This window comes from Patella vulgata, chromosome 3 (assembly GCF_932274485.2).
Source record: "Patella vulgata chromosome 3, xgPatVulg1.2, whole genome shotgun sequence".
NCBI lineage: Eukaryota > Metazoa > Mollusca > Gastropoda > Patellidae > Patella > Patella vulgata.
In genome coordinates this window covers 61,245,770-61,272,223 of record NC_065881.2, presented here as the reverse complement: position 1 = coordinate 61,272,223, position 26,454 = coordinate 61,245,770, and the positions used below count along the sequence as shown (strand labels likewise).

The 26,454-nt window shown below is 35.1% G+C and overlaps 2 protein-coding genes across 3 annotated transcripts in view; one reads left to right on the top strand and one right to left on the bottom strand.

Moving 5' to 3' along the window:
* Positions 1-25,445, bottom strand: part of LOC126814225 (flap endonuclease 1) — a 39,251-nt gene extending 13,806 nt beyond the window's left edge. Inside the window, exon 1 of one of the 2 annotated variants that reach the window (XM_050539255.2) lies at positions 25,283-25,445. Coding sequence is in view for 1 of the 2 variants with exons in the window: in XM_050539253.2 (XP_050395210.1) it covers positions 1,927-2,008 (82 nt within the window). In the remaining variant the exon portion in view is untranslated. Of the gene's footprint in view, positions 1-1,926; positions 2,235-25,282 lie in introns of those variants that run through there. The other variant, XM_050539253.2, reaches the window with a different exon arrangement.
* On the top strand, positions 2,227-18,772 carry LOC126814212 (probable ATP-dependent RNA helicase DDX27). The gene is made up of 20 exons (XM_050539223.2): positions 2,227-2,431; positions 4,119-4,196; positions 4,828-4,944; positions 5,222-5,312; positions 6,176-6,231; positions 6,774-6,857; positions 7,492-7,597; positions 7,782-7,955; positions 10,040-10,190; positions 11,055-11,154; positions 11,357-11,498; positions 11,740-11,876; positions 11,982-12,080; positions 12,502-12,584; positions 12,717-12,811; positions 14,073-14,276; positions 16,044-16,114; positions 16,283-16,400; positions 16,659-16,779; positions 18,612-18,772. Exons 1-20 carry the CDS (start codon positions 2,339-2,341, stop codon positions 18,727-18,729), a joined length of 2,238 nt encoding a protein of 745 aa, XP_050395180.1. The 5' UTR covers positions 2,227-2,338; the 3' UTR covers positions 18,730-18,772.
* Positions 25,446-26,454: the final 1,009 nt, after the last annotated feature.

The window sequence follows — 26,454 nt, the reverse complement described above, 5'->3', positions numbered from 1 at the left end:
CGAAAGTAAACTATGTCGTGTGGAAGACTTTACCAATGTATTAATAGACTATATCCCGAAATTAAACTAAGTCGTGTGGACGACTCCACCAACAAGTAGTGGACAACTCCACTATTGGGTGTGAACGACTCCACGCACCAATGGGTGTGGACGACTTAACCAGATTTTTTGTGTGGACGACTTTACTTGTGATGCTTTTAGAACTATTTTTGTCTATTTCAACTTCAATCAAGGTTCCATAAAATAATAGAGCCGTATGCACTTTAACTTATTAAATTCTTCAACGTAGAATCGAATAAACATAACTATGTTACTGTGTCTGTGTGAACCATGGTAAATTATAAACGGATATCTTCGATTGTGAACAAACAACTGAATAATTGTTATTAAAAACTTGCCTATGTGTTTGAAATCACCTCCGGTTGAATAAAATCCATTGCACAATTACATATCCAAACCAAAACAAAAGTTCTCTCTTGAAAAATCAATGTTTTTGCTTGTATTTTCGACAGTGTCCATCACAACATTACACATGCCACGTCATAAGCTAAACCATCATAATATTTTGAAGTGGGTAAAGGTTGAATCACGAGGGTTGTAATCACAACAGCGCACAACCGTTTCGATTTTTTGAGTTTGGGCAACACAATAGCAACTGAGACAAAGACATTGATTTGGAAACAATTGATTGTCAGTCTACTAAATTTTATTCACAATGAATATATCACCAATTATACGTATACTCGTAAATATAATATTGTTTTTCACCCCTGTATATATAATTGCCTTGGATACATTGCCTTGTGAATTTCAAAAGAAAGTTGGGAATTTACAAAATAATTGTGTTACCGATCACGTATGATTATAAATTTTTCTAAACAGTTTTTTGCACACCGGAAATAATATTTAGAGCGAAATAGAAAGAAACTGAACTATCTGCCGATAATTAATCCGGTGTGCGGTATGATTAATTGTTGGTAATAATAATTTTTGGTATTTATATAAAAAAAAATAACGTTATAGGCCTATACCTATTCAATGATTCAATGGCCTCGGCTATTAATGTTGTCTAGGCAAATGTAAAATACATCGGCATTTACCTCGGCTACAGCAGATTGCTGAGGTTAATTGACAGGACTGCTTAAGTTCATCAGGAAATATTAAAAATGTTCAAGGGTGAAATTTATTGACGGTCAGTAAAACAAATATGGTTCAAAAGAAATAATCCCACCAAACTCTAACCAAATAATTATAATACAAGAGGGAAACAAAATACCGGACTACGGGCGTATTTATGTCTTTAAACGCCCAAACTCATTACTGAGTTCCGAGAGGAATAGCTTATTCATACACAACCGTTACGACAGACAAGCCTTGCTTTGACCCCCCCTATACGAAATGATATATCCCGATAAGTGACGTAATTAGCTTCCATTTTGGTTATTCTCGGTGTCAAAGTTTGTGATGAGTTCAATTTTACAGAGAGAACTTTTTTATTCGCTAGGACATATAGTTGTATAATGGATTTTATATAACCGGAGGTAATTTCAAACACACAGGTAAGTTTATAATAACCAAAGTATAGTAGTTTGTTCATAATCGAAGAAATCCGTTTATTATTTACCACGGTTCACACAGTTACTGAGTAAGTTAAGTAAGTATGTATAAGCTTTATACTATTGCTAGTTTCCGAATCCATAATCCATGTATATTATATTTTGTAGCTATAATTCTTTGAATGCCATTTAGAAATCAGATAATTCCATAAAAGTGTGTTATCTCAATATCTGTGATGTAGCTATATCATATCATTATCATGAGTTATCAGTATGACTATCACTATATGAGTATTACTATTATTAGTAGGCCAATTAGCTATTACTCAATAATAATGTGTATTGTGACTTTGTGTGTCAAAAATCTTACCAAAGTAGTTTTTAATTTCATTTTCCTTCATGCATGAAGGTGCATAATCACCAAGCAACTTTGACAATCCCGTAATTCCCATATCAATTGTGTATGTGGCAAAACTTTCGAGTTATTAGGACCCGCTAACAAAAGTAAGCATGCTCTTCCCGCCATATATGTTTACCAACATTGTATAGTCACGTGACATAGTTTTGACGATCTGTCAGTTCCCGTTTTCTTCGTTTTTGTAGAAACAGTGAGCAAGTAGATCGATAGCACTTTCTGTGAATATATATTTAAAAACTAATATCCTAATAATAGAGCCAAGTTTATTTAGTCGTGAAACTTTATGTGCATTCTAAAAGCAAAATGAACCAATGAACAAGTAAAATACCAAACTAATTCAATTCACTTCCGGTTGAAATTCAAGATGGCATCGAAAAATGAGCTTGATTTTATTGGAACAATTACTGAGAACGATAAAATAGAAATAGAGCCAGAGAGTTCAGAAAGTGAAGAGGAGGTAATTTGAATATCATGTGGCGATAATGATATATGATTTAAAAATTCATTTCATCAATCTTTCACGATTAGTAAAATTTATTGACCCACGTGTCGCGAAAATTATATCAAAACAAACACACGTGTTTGGCTTTTTGCGCTATGTATGCGTACGGTATATACTTATTTAGTTCAGCTCTGAACGTAGGTCTTATTACACTCGCCCTCTACGTTCAGGAACTGTCCTATTGAATTCTTGTCGAAAATCTAATCGCTTCCCAGTCAATTTTACTGGACAACTTTTTACTACTAACAACACTCGTATCTCTGTGACCGACTGAACAATGTGTAACTGAACATCTAAGTGAGAAAATAAGAACTGGCTTACCTCGCTAGAACCAGTATGAGCCACACAACACGTTGTTAAAAAATTCGTCCCTGTCTTCTAACCGACTTCATTTACGAACTCGGCCATATAAGTAGAAACGAAATTTAGGTAAGCCTGGGTGGAAAAAAATAGGATTTTTGAAAAAAATTGATTGTAAATTATTGTAATTGGGCTAGGCAAAGCAATAAATGACTGGAGATTCTCAACTTTTCAAAGATTTCAATTTTTTTCTCCCAGGCTTACCTAAATTTCGTTTCATCTTATAAGTTATATGGCCGGGTTCGTAAATACAGATCCATATTTCGTTCCCTTTTTTTTATACTTTCGATGGCCTAAACTTCATGAAGATCTGACCAGTTGTAATGAAAATCACGTCAGGGGTCGTACAAGCAGCTTTTGACCCTATGACATCAGACATTTATTAATCAATCAGTGTTGACCTTTCTAGTGGTTTACCCACAGTTCCGCCAAGAAGTCGCTGTAACAGATGGTTAAATATTGGCTAATCCCTCACGCTCTCCAGAACGCAGGTTGTATAAAACTCTTCCAGATCCTAGTGTAGTACAGACAAATAAAACAAAATTTTGAACTATAAAAACCGAAACGAAATAGGATCTGTGTTTTAATCAGATTGGCTCTATCACCTCATTATCTGTGGTATCCCCAGTGTCATTGTTCCATTCTACTCCACTATCATTGTCATTGAGTCAACTGGTGTGGTTTTGAATCTCTGGTTGTACATGACAAGGAGTAGGGTCGTCTGTCCGACCTCGTGGGTTTTCTCTGGGTATTCCGGTTTCCTCCCACTGCTAAAGACCTCAACGCACAAGCGAATTATTGAATTAGAATTAAACCATATGTTAGTCCCGAAAAGACCTAGTTTGTGTCGAGTGGACGTTAAACCTCATTTCTCTCTCACTTGTCGATAGAAATAGCACAATTATCAAGGGCGGTTAAATTAATCATGTTTCTCCCCCGTGAATGGACCAAGAGTTTAAGGAGTAGAAGGGAACAATACCACAGAGGATACTGGTACCGAGGATGTCAAGTCATATTAATATTATGCATAGCTCAATATCACACAAATATATGGCCACATATCCATTGTGACTGATCATGAGCCCTTGATATGCTATCTTCTCTAGAAATACTCACTGTGTTACATGTAAATTGTAACTGTTTTTATCAATATTATCCTATCTTTACAGGAAAATGTATGGCCATACATCCATTGTGACTGAGCCCTTAATATACTATTTTCTCTACATAATTTACTGTGTTAAACTGACTGTTTTTATCAATATTATCATATCTTTTACAGGAAAATGTAGCAAAAACAGCAAAGAAAAAAAAGCCAAACCACACTGAATTTAATATATCATTTCAGTTTAATGATCAGGTACCTGAGGATTATTTTTAATTTTGTTTTTATGCTCCCACATATAAATGTGTTCTAATATTGTCTTTGCATCTGTCTGGCTGGTTGCCACTTTGTTTTGATATTGCCTTTGCATCTGTCTATCTTGTTCATTGCCCACAGGACTACATTTATCATCTGATCTTTTTGAAATTTGTACATATTTATTATTATATGTTTATTTACATAACAATTTCTGATAAATACTTATAGAGTTATTGCCCTTGATTAAACCATAATCTGAATGATCTTTTGTGTTGAATTGTGTTATCTTCAATTCCCACCTATTCTAATCGTTTTGGAATAGAAATAGGATTATAGGAAACATAGGGTTTTTTTTTGTTTGGCTTAAAACCAGAATGTGCCATAATGGGAATAATCATTGTTCCCGGCTAAATTTAGCATATTAAGGACTTTAAAGTGTTCTTTACATAGTAATCAACCCACGAAAAAAACAAAGGTTAGATGTTGTGTTAGTCTAAGTGTTCATAGAAATCAATCATCACTCAGATATCAGCTAGCAATCTGAAAGAAAACAAGAGGGTTGCATTAACTCAATAAAAAGTAATTTATTATTGTGTATTTTTCAATATAATTATATGTTTTATTCCAGTTGGATCCTTACCAAAATATTTCATTTGATGACATAATTCTCAAAGCTAAACGGAAGAAACACATTTCAGCTCTAGATGATAAAATAGCAGATGTGAGAAAGAAAAGAAAAAGAGAGGTTAGTGTTTATTGCTATGTTTATTGTTTATTGATATGCTGTGCATATCTTTATTTAATTTCTACAATTGGAATTATTGATTTCAAGAAACCTCTGCTATTAATGGGTAGAGTTCTATTAATGGGTAGAGTTCTATTTAGTTAATTATGTCCAACATACTCTGCAAACATTTAGGAATTTAGTGTAGATCTGTTTAAATGCAAAGTACATCACAATTTTGTTATTTTAATGTTGAAATATATGTTTCTGAAAAGATATCTTATCATATATTTTTTAGAAAGCTGGAGATAATAATGGCATTAATGAAGATGAACTAAATGTTGATCCCAATGAAGAAGAGTCATCATCTGGAGAGGAAATGGCCACAGGTTGCTAACATTTTAAATTCTTCTTAAGCTTAATTCTTGTTCTGGGTAATGTAATTATTTTTAATTGGAAACGAGTTATTGTTGTAATAAAATGTCTGATTGTATACCTCTTTTTATACCCCCACATTTTCATGTGGATGTATATTGTCGTCAGTCCTGTCCGTCTGTCCACAATTTGTTTGTTGACACTACACATGTTATAATTTTTATCCGATTTTGACGAAACTTGAAATAAAGGTTTATATCCCAAAGATCTCGGATCCCTTCGATATTGGCATGTATCAGACTGTAACTTCATGGATTATGGCCCCTGATTGTATGAAAAATCATGTTTTTAGCTTGCGGACACTCTAGAGGTCACAATTTTTATCCGATTTTGATAAAACTTAAAAATGTGTGTTATTGCCCAAAGATCTCAGTATCCGCGCATATTGGACTGTAGCTTCTTGGATTATGGCCCCTAATTGTACGAAAAATCGTAGTTTTAGCTTGTGGACCCTCTAGAGGCCACATTTTTTATCCTATTTAAAAAACATTCAATTCTATCACCATTACACCATAGGGATAGGCGAGTTTGAATTTCGTTAAATTAAGACCAAATCTGCCAGACAAAATGGCCTTCGCTCGTACGCAAATAGTGTAAAAATATGGTATTTTAAGGTTGTGGACACTCTAGAGGTCGCAATATTCACACATTTCAGACCATAACTTCCTGGATTGTGGCCCCTGATTATATGAAAAATCGCTTCTTTTTTTAGCTTGTTCTCTATCCATCTCTTGCAAAATGTGGGCGTATCTTGTCTGGCAACCACTGGTTAACTCTAAGATTGATTTTTCTGTAATTTTTTTTAATTTAATTTTAGATGTTATACGAACAAAAGAGAAAAGAAAGAGAAAGAAGATGAAAGTTGAAGAAGAGGTCAATAGTTAATTAATTTAAATCAAATTTGTTGATTATTTTTATACCCCCACTTTGAAATGTAGTTGTCCACAATTTGTTTTTAACACTCTAGATAACTTCCAGAATTGTTACCCTTAACCCATTTGTAGAATCTTTTAAACCTGATAGTTATCCATCCTCTGATCAACTTAATATTTCTAATTATTGCTCAGATACGCCAGACCAAACCGCCGATAGGTGAAACCAAACAGCCTATTCAATTCCAGCTATTTCTGATAATAACTTCCATGGTTGTTGTCCTTGTTCATTTTGTAGAATCTTGTGATAACAAAAGTTATCACCCAATCTGCTTGAAATTTTCAGATTACTTACTGTAAAAGCAACCTACAAGGAATTCCAAAGTTGTTGTCTTTGTTCATTTTTTAGAATCTTGTGAACACGCTAGCACAAAAGTCGTTATCATCCAATTTGCTTGAAATTTTCTCAAATCATTTGGAAATTTTTTTAGAAAAGCCAAATAATCAGAGAATTAGCTCAATTTTTTGTTGGTTTTTTTTTAGATTATGGAGTTTTCAGAATGTATTGATACCTATGATGAGAATATGGGTTTTGCAGACATGAATGTAACAAGACCTTTAATGAAGGTAAATATTTCAGTAAATTCTACAATGCCAAATATAACCACTCTGTTGTTCACAATTGCTTGTAAATGCTGTATAGACTAAAGTGATCACCTTGCAGGCTTGAAATTTATACACAGTGGTTTTAAAAGTTGATGGGACAAAAAAGAGTATTGATTTTCAACAATTTCATATTATTACATTCAAGAGTTATGGTCCTTGATCATTTCAGAGATGTCTTATGGATTCATTTATGTTTATAAAATGAAGAAGCCATCTTCTGATAATTACTGCCATGAAAGTTGTCATCCGATGGACATGAATTTTATTCACAATGTTTGTGATCATGAGTTGAAAAAACCTGTGGTTTTCAATGATTTGCTAATGTTATCATCTGATTACTGGTTGCGTATAATAAATTAGGATCCAATCAAATTTTAATTATTCCCAATAATTACTTCGTTGGCTCTTACTCTTGCTCAGTTTTTACTGTCTTTTAATTGCTTGGCAACCTGTCTTTCTTGTGAGAATAATTTTTAAATTTGGTCTAATCGCTTTCACATAGCACTGGCATGTGTACATGGATTTATAGATTGACAAATTGTCTTTAAAATAACAAGGTAATTTGTTATTAATTCATTTTCATGCATTTCTTTAGGCATTAAGTGTAATGAATTTCGAAAAACCAACACCTATACAGGCAGCCACCATACCTAAAGCTCTGATGGGTAAAGATCTATGTGCTTGTGCGGTGACTGGGTCAGGTATATAAATTGATTTTCTTTCAATCGGACATTCTTTAAGAAAATATCAATTTGTTAAACTGAAGAAAATTGTTGCATTGAATCATTTCATTAAGAGATTTTTTTGTTTTAAATTTGTTTTATTAAAATTTGTAATGGATTCAGAAATTAGCAATAATTGTTGAAATTGTCATTTATTTGTAAGGTAAAACTGTGGCCTTTATGTTACCCATAATGGAGAGGTTGCTATACAAACCTAAAAATTCTTCTGTATCTCGAGTTTTAATACTGGTACCCACAAGAGAATTAGCTGTTCAAGTCCATACTGTAGGGAGAAAGTTGGCACAGTTTAGTACAATAGAACTGTGTTTAGCTGTTGGTATGTTTGTTTGTTTATTTTTACAGTGTTATTTCAGAGACCGTCGAGTGGACGTTAAACCCCATTTCTCTCTCTCTCTCGCTCCCGGTGTTGGCCGAGACAGTTCATCAAGAATTTCCAGTGTGGTTTCCCATTGTCAGTAGTGCAGGACGGTAGGCAAAATTTTCCTCATAGCACACTGTATGGCGGCAGTGCCCTTGAGAGAGGGGGACAGCTGGGCCACTTGTCCCACGGGCCCGGATCCTTGCCGGGTAATGTTTTAAGAAAATTTGTTAGTATAAATTAATAAAGAAAATATACTGTTACTTTATCAAAAAGTAGAAGAAAATGGGTGACTTTACTGAATATGTATACCTAGTAGCGTGAAATTTAAAACTATAAACCACCTGCCCGGACATTCAAGTTGTGGGACCTCGGCCTGTCCTCGTTCTGTTTGAGGCTTTCATCACCGCCGGGTCATCCGGGCCCCGGCAGGTAATCCCTACAATGATGGTAAGCGTGCCAATGTCGTTCTCTGCCGCCAGCGAATCGCTTATGTAGGCTGATTGGTATCGGATCATTAAAAACGAAACTGAAAGAGAAACTGTCACGCTAAAAATCTCAATATTTTCCAATATTTTTGCCAATTGTGCAGATCTTTTGCCGACCAAGGACTGTGTGATTCGTCACTAATGTCCAGAAGAAGCTTATTATCTGTATCGAAAATCGCTTGTCACATACTGTTATTTTTGATGAGGCTATTGATGAGTTCGCTTCAAAGTGTGCACAAAATGTTCCGTTTGAAACCAGTTCAACATGATTGGTGGTATTGAAAAAAATAGACGAATAGTTTAAAAATAAAACAACAGTGGAATGCTAAAGTACCCCATTTCATTTCATTTCATTTATATGAACATAGGAGGAGATGACTGCGACCATTAATACTATCCACATAACACTGGCTAAACACTACTTCATGGACCAGAGATAAGTTATTTACCGTCAGTGCAGTTATATAAAAAAAATACATATTTGATAATAAAAACATAAAAAGTCATAAAATGTGATAAAAACATTTGTACTTGAATACTTGTCGAAACCTTTTGCTATATATGTATAAACCAGTGATTGTTTTCCATATAAATTGTGTTGTGTTTTTTTATTTTTTTGTTTTTCCATTATAAAAATATCATAAAATTTGATAAAAACATCATAAAATAATCATAGAATTAAATTAATAAATATCATAAAAATCGTAAAATTGACAAAAATCTGTGTACGTTCCCTGTTATGTGAATGATAATTTAATATGATTTATCAAAGATCACAAAGCTGTATTAGTACAGAGCCTAATTAAAATTATACTTGACATTACATTTGATTTTTCTAGTCACCCACATATTGATCTGAAGATTTTTTCCTAGGCTCATTCAGTATTACTGGTCGACTCTAAATCCAAAACCCAATCATTTTGTGATTTAGAAAATTGCACCAACTTTTTAAAATGTCCAATGAGCCAATAAGAGAACTATTTAGATTAGCAAAGAGAACTGTTGTCTGGGCTATTTTGATTTGGGTGGGGGGCGGCGGTTGGATGGCTGAATGGTTAGCACGCGCACACTGTATCATAAAGGCTGTCATTGAGTCAACTGGCGTGGTTTTGAATCCCCAGTCGTACGTGACAAGGAGTAGGGTCGCAAGCGAATTATTGAAAAAAAATTAAACCATGTTAGTCCCGAAATGACCTAGTTTGTGTTGAGTGGACGTTAAACCCAATTTCTCTCTCTCTCTTTCTCTATTTTGATTTGTTAATATAAGGATATTGTTAATCTGATGCCAGAGAATGAAAGTTTTGTAAAACTTAACATCAGATGGAGTGATCATCAAAAATATTGAATGCAAAATAACCTCTAGTTAATTCATAAAATAAAAAGATCTTTTCATCTCATGTGTCTTACATAAAAATGAATTATAGAATTGTACATTGATCCTTAGAAAATGTTAACTTCTTTGTTAGGTTTGCAATGTTTGACCCTTTATTTCATATGTCAGGGAACAAATTTGTTAACGAATGTTACAAATACATGTAATATTTCCATTGCTAGGTGGATTGGATTTAAAATCTCAGGAAGCAGCGTTAAGATTAGGACCAGATATAGTTATAGCTACACCTGGTAGATTAATAGATCATCTACACAATTCACCTGGTTTTAGCCTTGGGTCTATAGAAATATTAGTACTAGATGAAGCGGATAGGTAAGTTATTATTGCCAAGTAAAAATTATTGATCTCCCCACTTTTAAAGGGGCATTATGGAAGATTAGTTAAAGAGCTGGCAGTTCTCATTATAATAGTTAAAAACTAGATACTGTAAATGGAATATGCTGAAAATTTCAGTCAAAATGCTCCACTCTGAACCACGATATTGGTGTTTAAATTTTAGGCCTAGCCTTGATCATCATTACTAAAGGTGGGGTTGGATGGCTGAATGGTTAGCACGTGCGTAGTGTATCATAAGGTCTGTCATTGAGTCAACTGGTGTGGTTTCGATTCCCCGGTTGTATGTGACAAGGAGTAGGGTCGCCTGTTCAACCTCATGGATTTTCTCTGCGTCCTCCGGTTTCCTCCCACTCTTAGAGACCCCACACGCAAGCAAATTATTGAAATAAAAGTGAACCATGTTTGTGTGAGTGGACTCATTTCTCTCTCTCTCTCCCTCTCTCTCTCTCCCTCACATTACTAAAGTCCCTATGATAAAAAACATAGTCTCGATTATCCACTTTTGGATTAAATCATCAATGAGTGTTGAGCAACAGATAGGATTCAAATCTAGGGAAAATCGAACACAAAAGATGACATCGAGAGTTGATTAAGGCCTTTTCATGTTAATAAATGTCTAATAAATAGTTTATATAACATTTCAGGCCGCAAAAAAAGACCTGCAGTATGACAATTTCCTTGAAATATTCAGGAACTACATACTGCTAACTGTGATCAAAATGGCAGTTGAGCAGTAGGCATAAAGCCTTATGGCAATTATACAAAGTATGGGAAAAGAAGCTTAGCAAACAGATCTTTTTAATCTTTTATGTTCTTTTTATTTGTTTTGTGTGTTTGTAGAATGTTAGATGAATATTTTGCGGAACAGATGCACGAAATTATAAAAATGTGTTCTTATCAGAGACAAACTATGTTGTTTTCGGCTACTATGACAGAAGGTGTAAGTATTTCATTGTTTATAACAAAGCTTTAAGGAAAGATACAACTGCTTGAAACTGGTCTGATTTATTTAAAATTTAATAAATAGATTAATTTATAAAGAAAGCTTTAAATGAAAAGGATACAAATTTCATGCATGCTAAATTAGATAATTTGTATGTTATTATGTGTCCTCAGTCATAAGTTTATCTGTTTCATTTTAGGTTCAAGAACTTGCAGCCGTATCATTAAAGAATCCTGTAAAGATATTTATGAATGAAGCGACTGATGTAGCTATGGGATTACGTCAGGAGTTTATTAGAATTAGACCAAACAGAGAAGGGGATAGAGAAGCTATTGTAGCTGGTATGTGTTGTCTTCTGGTTTTCAGTTTTTGTAATGAAGCTCTGGTACAACTAATTTAGGATATGCAGAAACTAGGAAATGTATAGATTTGTTTTGATGAATATTTTAAAATGTTTTTTTTATCAGGAATGTAAATAATAAATGATTTTTGCTTCAAATATCATCACCTGTTTTATGACTATAAACTATTTGATCCACACAATCTTCACATTTTTATTCTAAATGAGGTTTTGTTTTTCAGCTTTAGTTAGTAGAACATTCTGTGATAGATGTTTAGTGTTTATACAGACTAGAGCTCAAGCCCATAGAATGCATATTCTACTAGGACTATTTGGTGTTAATGTTGGAGAGCTACATGGGAGGCTTTCACAGGCAGAGGTAGGATTGTTTTCTTCCCATTCTTCTAATAAATGATTTCCTTGTATTATTATGAACAAGGCTTTGTTGTTTCACAATACATTCTGTACATAATATTGTTTTCAGAGATTGGAATCATTAAAGAAATTTCAAGATGGTCTAGTAGATGTTATGTTAGCTACAGATTTAGCAGCTAGAGGGTTAGATATAAAAGAAGTCAAAACAGTAAGTGATCTAGAAGGAGGGTGGGAGTGACTTAGTGGTCTAAGAGTGTTGGGCATTGCGCTGGCCAGTCACCTCTGGCTTGCAGTTGTGGTTACGATCCTGTGTGTGTTTGTGGCTTGGAGATAGGGGCGCCTTCCCAACCTTGTGGGTTTACTCCAGGTACTCTGGTTTCCTCCACCAGTAAAGACACCTGCACATGCGCTAAGTTAATAAAAATAAGACAATTTGTCACCTTCAATGGAAGTGGATATTAGGGTTTAACATCTGTTTCCACTGATGCTGATATCGCAGACAATTAAAAAAAACCCTTCTTTCTCCCTGTTTTTATTATGGCACTTGACACACTGTGCAAGTAAATCAGTAATTCTCATCTGTACACAGGTAAAGAAATTAGAATTTTGTTTTATATATATATATATAGGTAATAAATTTCACGATGCCAAACACAACCAAACATTATATACACAGAGTTGGAAGAACTGCTAGAGCTGGTAAAAGTGGAAGGTATGTAAATAAACAAATAAAATTATAGGATAATTATTTTTCAAAAATCTAATGTCACAGAAGTTATTTATATAAGTAGTCTACACTTATTCTTTGATTTTTCAATCACCTAATTGAATAATATTCTTTTAGGTCTGTGACATTAGTCGGAGAGAAAGAGCGTAAAATGTTGAAAGAAGTTGTTAAGAAAGCTGTTACACCCTTGAAAGTTAGAATAGTTCCACAAGGTATGATCATTTTTATTGCCTGTTTGACCCGAGTCAAGATGATTTATTCAGTTTATTAGGTTAAAGGGAACAAATGAAGCTTTTTTCTGTTTTGAATAATCTTTAAATAATGCTTCAGACTTCAGGATATTTCTGCCGGCCGTATGCCCACATTTTCATGTGGACGTATAATGTCGTCGCCCCTGTTCGTCCATCCTCAATTTGTTTGTGGACCCTCTACAGGTCACAACTTGCGATATTGGCATGTATCGGACCATAACTTCATGGATTATGGCTCATGATTGTACGAAAAATCACATATTTAGCTTGTGGGCACTCTAGAGGCCACAATTTTCATCTGATTTAGATGAAACTTGAAATGCATGTTTATAACCCAAAGATCTTGGTTCCTTTCGACATTCGCGCATATTGGTCCGTAACTTCCTGAATTATGGCCCCTGATTGTACGAAAAATCACGCTTTTAGCTTGTGGTCCCTCTGGAGGTCACAATTATAATCCGAATTAAAAAAACATTCGAATATATCACTGTTACACCGCAATGCTGGTTGAGTTTGAAGTTTGGACCAAATCTGCCTAACAAACAGTACGCAAACAGTGCAAACGTGAAATATATCTTTATATCCCAAAGATCTCAGTCCCTTTCGATATTTGTGCATTTCAGACTATCACTTTTTGGATTATGGCCCCTGATTGTACGAAAAATCGTATATTGCCTGGCAACCGCTGGTTTATTAATATGTTATAAAGATATATAAACAAAGAGTTTTATGTTGTAAGACAAGTGGAGTCCATTCTACCTCGTTGTTTTAGGGCATAGTGTCACATACTCTTTGTCTGGCTGTCTATCTGCAGCACCTTTTGGAACAAAATAACTCTGCTTCGAATTGAGGTAAATTGTTCAAAATTTGTAGACACGACTTTGGACCACAATATCCCTCATTCTAATGGGTTTGGAGTGATGAAAGTTAGGGTATAGTTTCATTACATCGGTACCTTGAATCTGATAATCAACATTTTCTGTAAGTAATTTGATTGCTCGATGCTTTATATAAAGATAAATGTGTTTACTTTGGGATTAAGGTTGAAGACATCAGTTTCCCTTTTGGCTTGTTTTAAATAGACTTGGTTTATTCTTTTTTGTTGAGAAGTTAACCTATTTATTTTGAATAGTTTGTAAAAACTTCAAATAAAAGATGATACAGGTACATATTACATCACGTTTGTATTTCAATAAATAGTGAATTATTTTTACAACTATAGAGGTCATATCTAAATACCGTGATGAAATAGCCAGTATGGAAGGAGATATTTCACAAATTATGTTGGAACAACAGGAAGAAAAAGAGTTGAAAGCCACAGAGAAGAAAGTGAACAAAGCTGAAGACAGATTACAGAAACAGGATGATCTAACAGGAATGAGTCGCACTTGGTTTCAAACACATCAAGAAAGACGTCAAGAAAAGAGTAGGTTATTTATATTGGTGAAAACTTTAACATTGCCAGATGTTTTTTGTGTCTAAGAAAGGGCAAAAAATGATATTTTACATTACTTGTACACACAGAAATGTTTGAGAAATTCTTTGTATATGTATTTTTTCAGACTAAATCTGACACAGTAATTATATACGAAGATGATGTACATTGAACAGCTTTAAGGAGTTCTCTCCCTTTGAAAGATATTAGCTGATAACTTTAATCTCCTTTGTGAGAGGCCCTCATGTATTACTGTATTAGCTTAGCTTAGCATTATGTTGCCACTCTCTATTTAGTTCTTCTTTTTTAATGCAGTATTAATGCAGTCAGCTTTCATTAAGGATGCATTATGTAAGATTTAGATAAAAAAAAAGCTGGCCATTGTTGCTGTACTAGATCAAAAATAGATATTGCAAAAATGAATATACAGTGGACTCTTTTAATTCCGACATCGAACGGAAACAATACAATATGCCGAATTAGACAGCATGTCGGAATACTCAAATTGCCTCAATTATACCGGAAGTATTATGTTTACCTATGAATACCGGAAGTTTTATTACAATAAATCCTCTAATACCCATCATCGAAATTGATAAAATCTCCTTCTGTTGTGTTTGAAGAAGGTACCAGGGATGCGATTAGTTTTGCAAGCAGTATATCGTCATCTTCATCGTCAGAAGATACACCAACCCGAATAAATAGCACTTGTCATCCAAGCCTTACGATTGGCCGACCAATTGACTAAAATGTCGGATACTGTAGTACGGCCAATTGAATACTTAATGGCTAATTCGTTCTGTGTAGTTCGTGGATCTTTCTCAAAATCTGCTATAATTTGCTGCTTGACATCCAATGTCAAATGTGTAAGAGCAGTCGGGCACGCTTTGCAGGACGATCGCACATTATGAATACAAAATTATAATGTCATCTTGGCAATTTATATATAATGTCTTAGACATTATAAAATTATCAAGGTAATCAACAAAGACCGACACTTGTTTTATGCTAACACCCACTGATTGAAGGCAGGATTATTCAATGTTAATTGTACAAAAATCGTGTGACGGGACTGCTGATTGATGTCGTAATTCGGAATATTCAGAATCTGGATTACTCAAAACTTTTTTGGTTGAAGTAATAAGGAAATAAATCGGGACATGAAAATGATGACAGAATGCCGTAGTACTCAGATGTCGGAAGTGACAGAGTCCACTGTATTGAAAATTCCATTCAAATTAATTTATTCTGAGCAAAGTTATAAATGTTTGCGGTTTTGACAAGATGCGTGCATAGATTGTTTATTATCGTAACAATGGTACTTGTTATTTGAGACTTAGCTTCGCTTCTCCATTTTTAAATTAAATCACTAAATGGTCAAAGCATTCTAATCTACTGTAATTCGGTGCCATCCAATGGCCTACAGAGTTGATTATGGGCTTGTCTTGTTAATAAATGTTTAAGTGATAGTTTATATAACATTTGAAGCCAAAAAAATTACCTGCAATAGGCAGATTTAACTCTTACATAATGCATATTTAATCATTTAACAAGCCCAAATCCTGGTATTGTTGCCAGCCAGACAGCAATTAAAACAAAAATACTGGCTCATAATATCAAGGATTCAAATAAGAAAGTTCAGTTCATACTTGTAATTGGAAGATGGTGTTTGATGTTATATGGTTATTTTCATAACCATGTATCACACTGATTGATTAAGCATTGTCAAAGAAATGTATTCTTATTTTATTTTATTAGAGGGTCTAAGACGTGGTGAGAAACCAGATTTTAAATCAAAATCAAAAGATAAAGTAAAAAAGTTCAAAACGGTGAGATTCATTTTTGTTTTCATTTTTAGTTTTACTCCATTATTCAGCTTTCTATTTGAAAATCTGTGTTGAGATTTTAAAATGTAACTTGAACTTGATGTGAATGAAGATAGTTATGTAACATTCCATACTGTATTGGGTATAACATAACTATATTTATTTTAAAAGCCTGAAGAAAGAGTGGAAAAAGAAATGAAAACAGCTCAGCTGTATGGTAATAGAGTCAGTAAGAAAAATTTTAAACAGACAAGAATGAGAGCTTATGGTGAAACGAAGGAAAAATCAGGTAAGAAAAATCAAAACATTAAAATTTTTAAATCCCTACGTTATTATCCCTTCTATAATATATTCTAATCATTGTGGTGTACAGTTTATGTAAAGTATACCAAAAAAAACAAAATAAAATTTAAACATGTATTTAATTGTGGAAATTGTTGTATTAGTGTATATAATATTTGATGATTGATCTGCAAGTTAATGACAAAGTTATTAGTTATTATCAAATGAAAAGTTATATTAGGGCTATTGATTTGTTTATTTGCAGATAAACTTAATCGAATTTCTAAGAATAAACAGAAGAAACTAGTAAAATCTTCAGAAAAGAAATTTTTTGACAAAGAACTCACAAGTACAGATAAACCAGCATTAAAGAAATTTAGAAAAGGGTATGTAGATTTTTATATGTCGGTGTAAAACAGAAAGAGGGATATCCAACCATCTGCGATTAATTTTGACACTGAAATTGAAGCCCTGTATAGAATTGGCACCAAGATATATTAAAGCAGTAATAAGTCTTACAAGCCAGAATAATTTGTCGTCAGCTGCTAATCATAGGCCTACTAATTATTGAATATGCATATTAATTTAAAAATTCTAACAGTTTAAAGATACCTTCCCATGTACAAACTTGGTGATTTGATGATAAATACTAAAAACATATTTAAACTAATTAATCTTTCAAAAATTGTGCTTCAAATTCCTCTGAAAACATTGTATTCGTGAGGAAATACCCTAAGCTATAAAAAATCTATTAAAAAAAGTCATGTTTGTGTCACGTGACTTGGCAGTCGCAGTAACAAGCAACGGGTGCAAAGCCAAAGGAGAATTCATTGCATATATAAAAGACAATGATGTCTTTAATCACTGTCCATTTACCATAAGTATCGAAGCCTAAAAACTTGTACGTTTAAGTCTCTCATTTTTTCCACGTCCGCTCACCATCAAGTTTATCAACATATACATCAAGCTCTCCCTAACACAAAGAGGTCAGTCTTAATAGTCGGGCTGTCAATTAGTGACACCCTCTTATTTTCGTCCTGGGTGTTTTTCAAGGAAGACTACATAGGTGTTTCTTCTTTCCATATATACCAAAATTGCCATACTTTTATTTGAAATAACCAACCGATGAATGGTACTTGCATTCTTCTGGAATAATGTTTATCTCTCAAATATTTTGCTTACTGTAAACTATGGAAACCTTTTGCGGACTTCCTGCAATCTTAATTGCTTGCTCCTTCATCCCCAACTTCTCAACTTGTTTTCTTGCGTTTGAATATCCTTACCTTTCTCGACTTTTCATCCCTCAACTTCTCGCCTCTCAACTTCACATTTTTAGCTGTGAGAAGTTAAGATTATAAAATAACCGCAACAGGCTTCCATAGTACCACTGTAAACAAACTGGTAGCTTACTGATTTAAGAATTAAGAGTTTTAAATTGTTGTACTTAAGAAATGTGGAGTTTTTAATGATTCACTAAGTTTGCAGATGACCATTATATAGGTGGTTGGTTTTCATAAATAAATAACAATATTGCTTCTTTAATGAAACATGCTGATTAATTGAAGAGACATTTTTATTTAAACAGAGGTCTCCTACTGGTAAGGCATTTCGCACAAGTGTCTACTGAAAATCAACTATCAATTCAACACCATAATATGGGGTTTGGGTGGCCAAATGGTTTAGCTTGTGGGCTTTAGTCTTTGAGTCAAATGTCAAGTCGAATTGTCTAAAGCATGCACAGTACATCAAAAGGGCTGTAATTTAGTCGATGCCAAGCCTGTATGTGACAAGGAGAGTGGTCATATGCCCAACCCCAGGGGTTTTCTCTGGGTCCTCAGGTTTCTTTCACTGCTCAAGATCTCTTAAGTGCAAGCAAGTTATTGAAATAAAATTGACCATAATTCAGTCCTAAAATGAGCTAGTTTGTGTTGAGTGTATCTATAATCTCATTTTTCTCTTTCTAATCTGCTTAAAGTTTGAACAATATAATGATAAAAATTCACACCTAATAGAATATAATATGACCGGCTAATCAATAATCTTTTACTCGTCAATAACAGTAGGTTGACGTTGACATCTTTAAACAGTAGGTTGATATTGACATTCAAATCTATATAACAGATTGATGCAGAATACCAGCAAAGAATAAAATACACAAGACAAAAAGACAACAATTGATTGAATATTTCATCAATAATTAATATATTTCTATTTGCAGACCCTCATATCAGGAAAGAAAAGACATGGGTTTAGTCGGCAAAAAGAGCACACCAAATAAGTTTCTGAAAAATGGAGGTGGTAAAAATATGAAAGCAAAGGGTAAAGGCAGAAGATAGTATTGTTTATATGTAAATAAAGAATAAAAAAATTGAAGTTGAAGTTGTTGATTTTGTTTTGATCAAGTATTCAAGGAAAGAAACTTCCCATTGTCAGCCTGTAGCTGCAGCAATCAAAGGACAAATCAAAGGTCACAAGTAAAGCAGCTGGGGGTATGGTCAGCACCTTTGTAAATCTTCCTAAGGAACCAAATATTTATCTTTATATAGTCAATAAGTTCCCCAAAGTTTGCAGTTTTGAATTGTCAGCTCATATTTTACACATTTTGGAAACCTTACCAAATATTTATCATTTTATACAAGTAATCAATAAGCCCTCAAAATTTTTTGCAATTTTCTACCCTCTATAGCTTTCAGTAGAAGCCTTCTATCTGGGTCTAGGAAGCGAAGTCTCTGAAATTTGTTTTTATACGCCCACATTTTCATATGGAAAATATTGTCGTCGCCTCTGTCCGTCTACAATTGTTGTGGACACTCTAGGGGTCACAGTTTTCATCTGATCTTGATGGAACTTAAAATGCATGTATATAACCCAAAGATCTTGGTTCCTTAAAATATTCGCGAATATCAGATCATAACTTTCTGAATTATGGCCCCTGATTGTACAAACAATCACTCATATTAGACCATAACTTCCTGGATTATGGTCCCTGATTGTACGAACAATCGCTTTTTGTCCCCCGCCTTTCTAAGAAAGCAGGAGACTATTAAAATGGGTCTGTCTGTCTGCCCGCCCGTCACACTTTTTGGGGCACAATAATTCTCTTTCTAATTGAGCTAGAATGTTCAAACTTGGTGTAGGTGTTTATTAGGTCAATGCCTTAAAGTGGAAATTGCAAATTTTTAAGTTATATTTTTAAAATTTATTAAAATAAAGCCTGAAAATAGATGGTATCCATAAACAGTCCTACCTTGTTAAAGAATAATCCTATTAATCCTATAATTCACTATTGCCAGCTGAGAAATTGGCAAAAATATCATTTTCCTCTTCATTTTCAAACGTTTGAAAAAAGCTACTCCATGGTGGAGAATAGAAAACAAGGGAGGTAATTGTGTTATTATTTCCTGTGTAAATGAGTTGTAAGTGTGAGAATGACACCTATGATCGTATAATTGTGAGTTGACAACCTATTGAGCAAAAGACATAGAAATAATTACGTTTTGACTTTCTTAGAAAATTTGCAATTTCCGCTTTAATGGAGTTCGAAGATGAGCATTTTCTGCTTAGGGTAAGCAGAGATAAGCAATTTGATTGGTTGATGCTTTGGGACACGATAACTTTAGTTCTAATTAAGTAAGAGTGATGAAACTTGGTGTATAGTTTCATTGCATCAATACCTTGATTAAGTTCGATAATGAGCATTTTCTGCAAGAGCGATAAGCAATTTGATTGGCCGAGGCTTTGGAACACAATAACTCATTCTAATTGAGCTAGAATGTTCAAACTTAGTGTAGGTGTTTATTAGGTCAATGCCTCAATGGAGCTCGAAGATGAGCATTTTCTGCTAACTTGTGCTAAAGGTAAGCAGAGATAAGCAATTTGATTGGTTGATGCTTTGGGACACGATGACTAGTTCAAATTAAGTGAGAGTGAGGACACTTGGTGTATAGTTTTATTTCATCAATACCTTGACTAAGTTCGATAATGAACATTTTCTGCTGAGGGTAAGCAGAGCGACAAGCAATTTGATTAGTCAAGACTTTGGAACACAATCACTCTGCTTCTAATTGAGGTAGAATGTTCAAACTTGGCGTAGGCCTTCATTGGGTGAATGCCTTGATGGAGTTTCTTGGTGAACATTGTCTGCTTAAGGTAAGCAGAGATAAGAAATCTGATTGGTTGATACTTTTGGGCATGATAACTTTGGTTACCTTGACTAAGTTCGATGATGAGAATTTTCTGCTTAGGCTAAGGAGCGATAAGCAATTTAATTGATTGGTCAAGACATAACTCTGCTTTTAATTTAAGTAGAATGTTTAAACTTGATATAGATGTTCATTAGGTGAATGTCTTGAATGAGTTGAATGATTAACATTTCGAGCTAAAGCTAAGGAGAGCTAAGCAATTTCATTTGTCGATGCTTTGGGACAAGATAACTTTGAGTCTATCTGTTAGAGAGTGATGAAACTTAGTGTATAGTTGATAATCAGTTTGATTGCTTGATACTCTTGAAAAAAAAAGTGCGATTAATTAATGTGTCATCTATTTATTTTGGCATTCCGGCGGGGGATATCAGCCTCACTGTTGGCTTGTTTTTTTAAATTGTTCTTTATCCATCTCTTACAAAATGTGGGCGTATCTTGCATGGCAACCACTGGTTTTAGTTTTAAGCACTCACAGCTCATTATTTTACTGTTAAAATGTTTACAGATCTCTCCCTAGCTTTCAGTGGAAACATCCTTGTGGATCAGAAGAGCAAAGTCACTAAGAAAAACTTTGCAGTTTCTTAAGCGCATACTTTTAGCCTCAAAGCAAATATTTATCGGACATGTACGCCTCAAAACAAATATTTATCGGACATGTACACATGAACTCAGTTTTTTATACGCCCACATGGAAATGTGGCCGTATATTGCAGTCGCCTCCGTCCGTCCGTCGTCCACAATTTCTTGTGAACCTTCTAACGCCAAAAGTGATCATCCGATTGTTTTTAAATTGATATATTGAGCTGAAGAAGCCTATTTAATTTCAATCATTTCTGTTTATTACGGGGGATCACGGTGGCTAAGTGGGTAAGACGCTGGCTCGCTAGCCTGAAGGTCGGGTATTCGATCCCTGCATTGGCCTAGAAAGTTCATCCAGATTTTCTGGCGTGGTTCTCCCACGTGGTTGCACGTAAAAGATCCCTTGACAGTTGGAATTCGATATAAGAGTAGGCCGTAGTGCCGCTGTCCGGGTAAAATTTCCCTCATAGCACACTCACTGTATGGCGTATGCCCGTCTTATTAGCCGAGTTCGGAGCAGAACAGTAGAACGTTAAACCCAATTTCATTTCATTTCATTTCCGTTTATTAGGTCTAGAGTTATGACCCTTGTTTCACTTTGTGGTACCTTGTAAACGCTATAACAGCAAAAGTTATCCAATCTTTGTAAAATTTATATGCATTATTTAAATTAGTGAAACAAATAATTTCAGCAATTCACAATTATTACTTCTAGAGTTGTGGCCCTTGTTAATGCTCGATTGATGAGTTATCATCTGATATGTATGAAATTTATATGCATCATTTAAATATGTGAAACGGAGGTCTATTGAATTTCAGCAGTTTTCGTCAATTATTTCTAGAGTTATGGCGGTTGTTTTACTTTGTGAACCTTGTGGATGTTCCAAAGACAAAAGTTATCATCTGATCTGTATGAAATTTATATGCATTATTTAAATTAGTAAAATGAAAAAGCTGGTCAAATTTTGTCAAACGAAAAAAATTATAATCTGAACTGTATGAAATTGTCTTGTAAATGCCCTCAATTATCTACAAAAGAATAAATATACGACAACCCTTGTCGACCTTCCAGACTATTTAGCTGCGGTAGGCATATGTTTTGTTGCCTGGCAACCCATCTTCTCTCTTGCCATTCTTCCCATCATGTACCAATGACATGGGAAAACAAAGCTGGATCATTCTTGACCAACAGGGATTGAATCCACGACTTCTTGGTTGGTGAGTGAGCACCTTACTCGGTGAGCCACGGTGCCTATATATAATTACTACAGAATGAAGTTAACAATGTGGGTCAGTCTGCATCTGCCTGCCTCAAATATTTTCCAAATGCTCTTGTATTTAAATGACAATCGAACTCGTGATTCATATCAGTTAGTTTTGCATTCAAAGAGGAAATGACTAAATGACCAGAAACTAAAGGCTCCGTCACACTTATTAGGAACCAGCAAGACTGCAGAATTCTCAAAATTCGCGCTACATTCGGGAGGGAATTCCAAATTGACTAATATTCTGAATACATAGAATGCGCATCGAACGTGACTCGATGCCCCGAATATGAAAGAGAGAGAGAAAGGGGGGGGGGGTCTAACTTCCACTCGACACAATCTGCTATGTGTAATTCTGGTCCTCTTCCAGTCTGGCTTTTTAAAGAGGAGAAAATATTGGAGGTTTTGCTTCAGTCATTACTGGCATTGTTAATCGTTCTATAACCACTAGTACTGTTACTGCATGCTTAAAGTCAGCTCTGATTTCACCTTTGTTGAAGAAACCAAACCTTGATCCTCATTTGTGTAAGAATTACCGACCTGTTTCCAACTTACCATTCATCGGCAAGGTTATTGAAAGAGTTATTGCTTCTCAAATTTCAAATTATCTGTCTGAAAATGATTTACACGAACCCTTCAATCTGCTTACAAACGAGGTGACAGCACAGAGACGGCTCTACTTAAAATTAAAAACGATATTGACCTGGCACTGAAAAATAATCTAGCTGGCACCCAGTACTTTGCTATCTTAGTGCTGCTTTTGATACTTAATCATAGTATTCTATTTCAAATTCAGTTGTGATCTATGGTGCCGCACTGTCATGGATAAAGTCATATGTTCAAGATATAACACAATAGGTGCAAATAAACAGATCTTTGCCTCAACCCTGTGCTATTAGTATTACAATAGGTGTTCCACAAGGATCTGTATTGGGACCTCTACCTTTTTCTCGTATACATTCTTCCAATTGGTCAAATCATAAGAAGACATGGGATACAAAACCACCACTTTGCTGATGACACCCAAAAATATGACTACTTTCAGCACAACAACGAGCTTGCTTCCAAGGATTCTATCAGTAGACTACATGTAGAGTCTCGTCTTAATGACATTCGAGGATGGATGACCAGAAATCCGAATTCCTTGTCATATCATCAAAATCTCAATTCAGTAAATTGTTTAAAGCGGATTCCATTCAGATCGGTGATTGCTCTATATCTCCCAAGAAGCAGGCTAAAAATCTTGGCTATGTGACCGGTGAATTTAATGTCCCCAGTTCCCCAAATCGTATCATAGGATAATGCGCCTTCAAATGAGAGCTATTTCAAGAATACGCTCTTATCTTAATACTGATGCTTGTCAGAGTGTTGTTAGAGCATTAGTAACATCGCATATGGACTATGCAAATTCTCTCCTATTGGGAGCACCAGAAACAGCTTTAGACAAATAGTGCAAAGCAAATGCTGTGCGTCTCATAACTAGAACACGAAAAAAATTTGATCATATATCAGCTAAGTTACAGAAACTCCATTGGCTTCCAGTTCGAGCGAGAGTTCAATTTAAAGCTCTTGTGAATGTGTTTAAATCAATTTATTCTGACATTGCACCCAGTTATTTAAAAGAACTTCTATTGGGAGCACCAGAAACAGCTTTAGACAAATAGTGCAAAGCAAATGCTGTGCGTCTCATAACTAGAACACAAAAAAAATTTGATCATATATCAGCTAAGTTACAGAAACTCCATTGGCTTCCAGTTCGAGCGAGGCAGGGGCGGATCCAGGGCTCTAGCTGGAGGGGGTTCCAAAAAAATAAGGGCACCCCATTTTCGTCTAATACAGTATCCATGACTGGCGGGCGTCGTAGGCGCGCGCTAGCGGGGGGTCTGGGGAAATTTTTTTTAAATTTTAGACCATTCTAAGCCACTCTGGTGGGTTTTAGAGGCATAAAACTAGATTTATAATACAGCATTGCAACAACATTCCACATACCATGAGAAAGAAATATTGTAAGTTTAAACAAAATAAATTAATGGAATTTTTCAATTTTTATTTTACTTAAAATGCAAAATACTGAACCATGAATTATTGGACTGAAAACAAAACATTGAGACCTATTATCTGACCTCAAATCGATGGGATCGACATAAAAAGGTCCTCTTTAAATAAATTTGCCATAAAGTGTGCCCTCCAAATCCAAGAGTTTGACGTGAAAATGCCCTTTGAATCCTTTTGACGTAAAAATTGCCCCTGCAATCCATGGTTTTGACGTTAAAATGCCCTCTGTATATAGACTTGGCGTTGAATGTGCCCTCCTCATTCAAGCGTATCACGTTAAAATGCGCTTTTTAATTGTTTTGGTACATAAAGTGCCCCTTTTGATGTAAAAATGCCCCAGTTTTATATCGATTCGGTATAAAATGTGCCCCTCAGATCCATGATTTTCACGTAACAGTGCCCTATTTTAGGCCTCAATTGCCCCTGCAATCCATGGTTTTGACGTTAAAATGCCCTCTGTATATCGACTTGGCGTTGAATGTGCCCTCCTCATTCAAGGGTATCACATTAAAATGCCCTTTTTAATCATTTAGGTACAAAAAGTGCCCCTTTGATGTAAAGATGCCCCTATTTTATATCGATTCGGCAAAAAATGTGCCCCTTAGACCCATGATTTTCACGTAACAGTGCCCTATTTTAGGCCTTAATTTGCCCTCCAAATCACTAAGCTTGAAGTGTGTAAATGCTCTTTTAATTGTACATTGATGATAGTAAATATCTAGCGACTGCCGCACAGACTACTCTCTTCACCTTAAAAATCAACAAATGCAGTAAAATTTTACACTTACCGAAAGAAACAGCTGATTTTGGCACACTGAGCGGCTGCAGCAATTTTATCTTCCTCCCTTTTCCTTTTGATACGATCGTGTCGCGGCATTTTAGATGCAAATAGGAACAAAAACTACCGAAAAATTTTCATCTTGCCGTCTAGCAAGGGGGTCGCCATATTGTATGACGTTGACGTCTTCATTCACCGCGCGGCGTCGCCACTTGCCGGCCCAAATATCTGCGGGTGTATGGAAGTCCGTTCGGGAAAAAAGGGCACCGAAAAATCTCGAGGGGGTTCCGGAAGCGTCAGAATCCCCCCTGGATCCGCCCCTGCGAGGGTTCAATTTAAAGCTCTTGTGAATGTGTTTAAATCATTTTATTCTGACATTGCACCCAGTTATTTAAAAGAACTCGGTGATCCAAACTTAGTTCTTAAGATGATCGTAGCAGTTTGAGGATTCCTAAATATAATAAGCGTTCTGGTGAATATGCTTTCTCCGTCAGAACAGCTAAAATGTGGAGTGATCTTCCAAAAACTCTTCGAGAGTCCTTCCATCCAGAGCTTTAAGGCTAACTTAAAAACATATTTTTTTCAAAAATGTTTTTGAACTGTTTTGTTGTGAATGAGCTTAAAAACACTCATGGTAATGAAGCGCTATATAAATCGATTAATAATAATAATAATAGTTTAGGGACTAACATATTTCAATTTTATTTCAATAATTCACTTACTCTTTGGGGTCTTCAGCAGTGGGAGGAAACTGTAGGACACGCAGAAAACCCACGAGGTTGGACAGGCGATCATACACCTTGTCACGTACAACCGGGGAATCGAAACCACGCCAGTTGACTCAATGACAGACAACGCGCTAACCATTCGGCATCCAACCCCCACCGGGTGTATAATAAACCCTTGAATGCAGCTCGAATGTAGTTGGAACACTGTCGGAATGCATGCTGTCCGAAGTCTGGTTGGAAGGTGCTCCGAATGCTGTACGAATTCACCTCAAATGCAGTTAGAACGGACTCCCACTAAGGGCTGGTTTAGTGTTAGTTGAAGGTGTGAGGCGATATTAAATCCAATGGAGCAACATAAATTTAATAAAATGGCGTTTAACGTCCTACTGTTTTGCACCAACCACGATAATGGTGACGGATGTCTGTGTTGAGGCCAATGAGGGAAATTCCAACT

Bases quoted from the DNA above. Each gene is read 5' to 3' on its own strand.
- LOC126814212 (XM_050539223.2), top strand. From the start codon at position 2,339: ATGGCATCGAAAAATGAGCTTGATTTTATTGGAACAATTACTGAGAAC. The intron at 7,598-7,781 runs GTATATAAATTG...TTTATTTGTAAG, and splicing joins TTGTGCGGTGACTGGGTCAG to GTAAAACTGTGGCCTTTATG. The intron at 11,155-11,356 runs GTAAGTATTTCA...GTTTCATTTTAG, and splicing joins CGGCTACTATGACAGAAGGT to GTTCAAGAACTTGCAGCCGT.